Consider the following 7,500-nt stretch of genomic DNA (forward strand, 5'->3'; position numbering starts at 1 on the left):
AGGACAGGGGGTTAGGACCAGGGGAATAGAAGAATGGGGGTGTTAGGACCAGGGAATAGAAGAATGGGGGTGTTGGGACCAGGGAATAGGAGGACAGGGGGTTAGGACCAGGGGAATAGAAGAATGGGGGTGTTAGGACCAGGGGAATAGGAGGACAGGGGGTTAGGACCAGGGGAATAGAAGAATGGGGGTGTTAGGACCAGGGGAATAGAAGAATGGGGGTGTTAGGACCAGGGGAATAGAAGAATGGGGGTGTTAGGACCAGGGGAATAGGAGGACAGGGGGTTAGGACCAGGGGAATAGAAGAATGGGGGTGTTAGGACCAGGGGAATAGAAGAATGGGGGGGTTAGGACCAGGGGAATAGAAGAATGGGGGTGTTAGGACCAGGGGAATAGGAGGACAGGGGGGTTAGGACCAGGGGAAAAGGAGGATGGGGGTTAGGACCAGGGGAATAGAAGAATGGGGGTGTTGTGGACCAGATGCAGTCAGTCTCTCCTCAACTCTTAGCCAAGAGAGACTGGCATCGTATTTATATCAGCCCTCTGATTATCATGAAGAGCAAGACGTGCCGCTCTGTTCTGGGCCAGCTGCAGCTTAACTGGGTCTTTCTTTGCATCACTTGAACATATGACTGGACAATAATCAAGATAAGATCAAACTGGAACCTGCAGGACTTTTTTTTTTTACTAGGCAAGTCAGTTAAGTCAGTTAAGGACAAATTCTTATTTTCAATGACAGCCTAGGAACAGTGGGTTAACTGCCTGTTCAGGGGCAGAACGACAGATTTGTACCTTGTCAGCTCAGGGATTCGAACTTGCAACCTTTGGGGCGGCAGGATAGCCTAGTGGTTAGAGCGTTGGACTAGCAACCGGAAGGTTGCGAGTTCAAACCCCCGAGCTGACAAGCTACAAATCTGTCATTCTGCCCTGAACAGGCAGTTAACCCACTGTTCCCAGGCCATCATTGAAAATAAGAATTTGTTCTTAACTGACTTGCCTGGTTAAATAAAGGTTAAATAAAAATAAAATAAAATTACTAGTCCAACGCTCTAACCACTAGGCTACCCTGCCACCACGACCCACCTTGTGGAGTTTGGTGTCAAAAAAGCAGAGTCTCTTTATTACAGCTCGACCTCTCCCCATCTTTACAACCATTGAATACATATGTTTTGACCACGACAGTTTACAATCTAAGGTAACACCAAGTAATTTAATCTCCTCAACTTGTTCAACAGCCACACCATTCATTACCAGATTACAGTTGAGGTTTAGAACTTAGGGAATGATTTGTACCAAATACAAGGCTCTTAGTTTTAGAGATGTTCAGGACCAGTTTATTAATGGCCACACATTCCAAAACAGACTACAACTCTTTGTTAAGGGTTTCAGTGACTTCATTAGCTGTGGTTGCTGATGGTTATATGGTTGAATCATCAGCATACATGGACACACATGTTGTTTTTAATGGCAGTGGCAGGTCATTGGTAAAAAAAAAGGAAATAGTAGAGGGCCTACAGAGCTGCCCTGCGGTACACCACACTTTACATGTTTGACATTAGAGGAGCTTCCATTAAAAGAAAACTCTCTGAGTTCTATTAGATAGAGAGCTCTGAATCCACAATATGATTGAGGTTGAAAAGCCATAACACATACAGTACATTTTCTCAACAACAGGTTATCATCAATAATATTAAAGGCTGCACTGAAATCTAACAGTACAGCTCCCACAATCTTCCTATTATCAATTTATTTCAACTAACACAACATACCAGGACTAACATACTACACCAGGACTAACACAACACAACAGGACTAACACAATACATCAGGACCAACACAACACACCAGGACCAACACAACACACCAGGACTAACACAACACACCAGGACTAACACAACACACCAGGACCAACACAACACACCAGGACTAACACAATACACCAGGACCAACACAACACACCAGGACTAACACAACACACCAGGACCAACACAACACACCAGGACTAACATACTACACCAGGACTAACACAACACACCAGGACTAACACAACACACCAGGACTAACACAACACACCAGGATTAACATACTACACCAGGATTAACACAACACACCAGGACCAACACAACACACCAGGACTAACACAACACACCAGGACTAACACAACACACCAGGACTAACATACTACACCAGGATTAACACAACACACCAGGACCAACACAACACACCAGGACTAACACAACACACCAGGACTAACACAACACACCAGGACTAACATACTACACCAGGATTAACACAACACACCAGGACCAACACAACACACCAGGACTAACACAACACACCAGGACTAACACAACACACCAGGACTAACATACTACACCAGGACTAACACAACACACCAGGACCAACACAACACACCAGGACTAACACAACACACCAGGACTAACACAACACACCAGGACTAACACAAAACACCAGGACTAACACAACACACCAGGACCAACACAACACACCAGGACTAACACAACACACCAGGACTAACATACTACACCAGGACTAACACAACACACCAGGACCAACACAACACACCAGGACCAACACAACACACCAGGACCAACATGCTACACCAGGACTAACACAACACACCAGGACCAACACAACACACCAGGACTAACACAACACACCAGGACTAACACAACACACCAGGACCAACACAACACACCAGGACTAACACAACACACCAGGACCAACACAACACACCAGGACCAACACAACACACCAGGACTAACACAACACACCAGGACTAACACAAAACACCAGGACTAACACAACACACCAGGACTAACACAACACACCAGGACTAACACAACACACCAGGACTAACATAATACATCAGGACCAACACAACACACCAGGACTAACACAACACACCAGGACTAACACAACACACCAGGACTAACACAACACACCAGGACTAACACAACACACCAGGACTAACATAATACATCAGGACCAACACAACACACCAGGACTAACACAACACACCAGGACCAACACAACACACCAGGACTAACACAACACACCAGGACTAACATACTACACCAGGACTAACACAACACACCAGGACCAATACAACATACCAGGAACAACACAACACACCAGGACTAACACAAAACACCAGGACTAACACAACACACCAGGACTAACACAACACACCAGGACTAACATACTACACCAGGACTAACACAACACACCAGGACTAACACAACACACCAGGACTAACACAACACACCAGGACTAACATACTACACCAGGACTAACACAATACACCAGGACTAGCACAACATACCAGGACTAACATACTACACCAGGACAAACACAACACACCAGGACTAACACAACACACCAGGACTAACATACTACACCAGGACCAACACAACATACGAGGACTAACACAACACACCAGGACTAACACAACACACCAGGACTAACACAACATACCAGGACTAACATACTACACCAGGACTAACACAACACACCAGGACTAACACACCACACCAGGACAAACACAACACACCAAGACTAACATAATACACCAGGACTAACATACTACACCAGGACTAACACAACACACCAGGACTAACACAACACACCAGGACTAACATACTAAACCAGGACTAACACAACACACCAGGACTAACACAACACACCAGGACTAACACAACACACCAGGACAAACACAACACACCAGGACTAACACAACACACCAGGACTAACACAACACACCAGGACCAACACAACATACCAGGACTAACACAAAACACCAGGACTAACACAACACACCAGGACCAACATACTACACCAGGACTAACACAACACACCAGGACTAACACAACACACCAGGACTAACACAACACACCAGGACTAACATACTACACCAGGACTAACACAACACACCAGGACTAACAAACACACCAGGACTAACACAACACACCAGGACCAACACAATACACCAGGACTAACATAATACACCAGGACTAACACAATACATCAGGACTAACACAATACACCAGGACCAACATGCTACACCAGGACTAACATACTACACCAGGACTAACACAATACACCAGGACTAACACAACACACCAGGACTAACACAACACACCAGGACCAACATGCTACACCAGGACTAACATACTACACCAGGACAAACACAACACACCAGGACTAACACAACACACCAGGACCAACATGCTACACCAGGACTAACATACTACACCAGGACTAACACAATACACCAGGACTAACACAACACACCAGGACTAACACAACACACCAGGACCAACACAACACACCAGGACTAACAAACACACCAGGACCAACACAACACACCAGGACTAACACAATACATCAGGACTAACACAACACACCAGGACCAACATGCTACACCAGGACTAACATACTACACCAGGACTAACACAATACACCAGGACTAACACAACACACCAGGACTAACACAACACACCAGGACCAACACAACATACCAGGACTAACACAATACACCAGGACAAACACAACACACCAGGACTAACACAACACACCAGGACCAACATGCTACACCAGGACTAACATACTACACCAGGACTAACACAATACACCAGGACTAACACAATACACCAGGACTAACACAACACACCAGGACTAACACAACACACCAGGACCAACACAACACACCAGGACCAACATACTACACCAGGACTAACACAATACATCAGGACTAACACAACACACCAGGACCAACATGCTACACCAGGACTAACATACTACACCAGGACTAACACAATACACCAGGACTAACACAATACACCAGGACCAACACAACACACCAGGACCAACATACTACACCAGGACTAACACAATACATCAGGACTAACACAACACACCAGGACCAACATGCTACACCAGGACTAACATAATACATCAGGACTAACACAACACACCAGGACCAACACAACACACCAGGACTAACAAACACACCAGGACTAACAAACACACCAGGACTAACACAACATACCAGGACTAACATACTACACCAGGACCAACACAACACACCAGGACCAACATGCTACACCAGGACTAACAAACACACCAGGACTAACATAACACACCAGGACTAACAAACACACCAGGACTAACATAACGACTATATATCAAGATGACAGCGGCATAACAAACCACACAGGGTGATGACAGGTTCAGAAACACACACAGAGCTTTCAAACAGACAATCCCTTCATCCTTCTCTCCTATTTTTGAATCTCTTCTTTAGTCGATTGCCCTTCTCTCGTCCATGAATCTGTCCATCCCTCAATCTCTCTCTCCCCTCCATCTCTCTCTCTCCCCTCCATCTCTCTCTCTCCCCTCCATCTCTCTCTCCCCTCCATCTCTCTCTCCCCTCCATCTCTCTCTCCCCTCCATCTCTCTCTCCCCTCCATCTCTCTCTCCCCTCCATCTCTCTCTCCCCTCCATCTCTCTCTCCCCTCAGGGCCATATTCCTCTAATTAAAACAGGGTAATTGCTGCCACACACACACACTGACAAGTTTAGAGAAGACAAACACTTGGGCTCACAGTAATTACTGAATACCTGTAGATACAAGCAGGAACACACACACAGGAGAGAGAAGAATGAGGGCTCACAGTATTTACTGAAACACCTGTAGACACCAGCAGGATAGACACACATATCGACAGACAGACAGACAGACAGACAGACAGACAGACAGACAGACAGACAGACAGACACCTGGGATTTCAGGCAGGAATGCAGACAGATTCTCCAGACAGATTCTCCAGACAGATACTACATGTGTAACCATCGTCTGGCTCAAAGGACCATATAAATATAAAAACACACACACACACACATATACACAGACACCTACAGAGACACACACAGAGACACACACAGCCATATACACAAACACCTACAGAGACACACCTACAGACACACAGAGACACACATAGACACAGAAAGAGACAGAGAGAGACAGAGACACAAACAAACAGAGACACACAGAGACACAGAGACAGAGACACAGAAAGAGACAGAGAGACAAAGAGACACAGAGACACAAACAAACAGAGACACAGAGACACACAGAGACACAGAGACACAAACAAACAGAGACACACAGAGACACAGAGACAGAGACACAGAAAGAGACAGAGAGAGACAGAGACACAGACACAGAGAGACACACAGAGACACACAGAGACACAGAGGGACACACAGAGACATAGAGACAAACAGAGACACAGAGACCCACAGAGACACAGAGGGACACAGGGACACACAGAGACACAGAGACACACAGAGACACAGAGGGACACACAGAGACACAGAGACAAACAGAGACACAGAGGGACACAGGGACACACAGAGACACAGACACACAGAGACACACAGAGACACACAGAGACACAGAGGGACACACAGAGACATAGGGACAAACAGAGACACAGAGACACACAGAGACACAGAGGGACACAGGGACACACAGAGACACAGAGACACACAGAGCCACAGAGGGACACACAGAGACACAGAGGGACACAGAGACACAGAGACACAGAGACACAGAGACACAGAGACACAGAGGGACACACAGAGACACAGAGGGACACAGAGACACACAGAGACACAGAGGGACACAGAGACACAGAGGGACACACAGAGACACAGAGGGACACAGGGACACACAGAGACACAGAGACACACAGAGACACAGAGGGACACACAGAGACACAGAGGGACACACAGAGACACAGAGGGACACAGAGACACAGAGACACACAGAGACACAGAGGGACACACAGAGACACAGAGACACACAGAGACACAGAGGGACACACAGAGACACAGAGACACACAGAGACACAGAGACACACAGAGACACAGAGGGACACAGAGCCAAACGAACCTACAGACACTGATTATAATACCACAACATGGCAGGCTGATCTGACAAACTGAGACACAGAGACACACAGAGACACAGAGACACAGAGACACACAGAGACACAGAGACACACAGAGACACAGAGGGACACACAGAGACACAGAGGGACACACAGAGACACAGAGGGACACACAGAGACACAGAGACACACAGAGACACAGAGGGACACAGAGACACAGAGGGACACACAGAGACACAGGGACACACAGAGACACAGAGGGACACACAGAGACACAGAGACACACAGAGACACAGAGGGACACAGAGCCAAACGAACCTACAGACACTGATTATAATACCACAACATGGCAGGCTGATCTGACACACAGAGACACAGAGACACACAGAGACACAGAGGGACACACAGAGACACAGAGACACACAGAGACACAGAGGGACACAGAGACACAGAGGGACACAGAGCCAAACGAACCTACAGACACTGATTATAAAACCACAACATGGCAGGCTGATCTGACAAA

At 46.8% G+C, this 7,500-nt stretch overlaps 1 protein-coding gene across 1 annotated transcript in view; it reads right to left on the reverse strand.

Moving 5' to 3' along the window:
- LOC135543705 (uncharacterized) overlaps window positions 1–7,500 on the reverse strand; it is a 63,093-nt gene that overhangs the window by 53,579 nt on the left and 2,014 nt on the right. Inside the window, exons 2-3 of the mRNA XM_064971072.1 lie at window positions 7,318–7,336; window positions 7,026–7,028 (exon numbers count right to left, since the gene is read on the reverse strand). Of these exons, the coding sequence (XP_064827144.1) occupies window positions 7,026–7,028; window positions 7,318–7,336 (22 nt within the window). The remainder of the gene's footprint in view (window positions 1–7,025; window positions 7,029–7,317; window positions 7,337–7,500) is intronic.

Source organism: Oncorhynchus masou, chromosome 8 (genome assembly GCF_036934945.1).
Source record: "Oncorhynchus masou masou isolate Uvic2021 chromosome 8, UVic_Omas_1.1, whole genome shotgun sequence".
Lineage (NCBI taxonomy): Eukaryota > Metazoa > Chordata > Actinopteri > Salmoniformes > Salmonidae > Oncorhynchus > Oncorhynchus masou.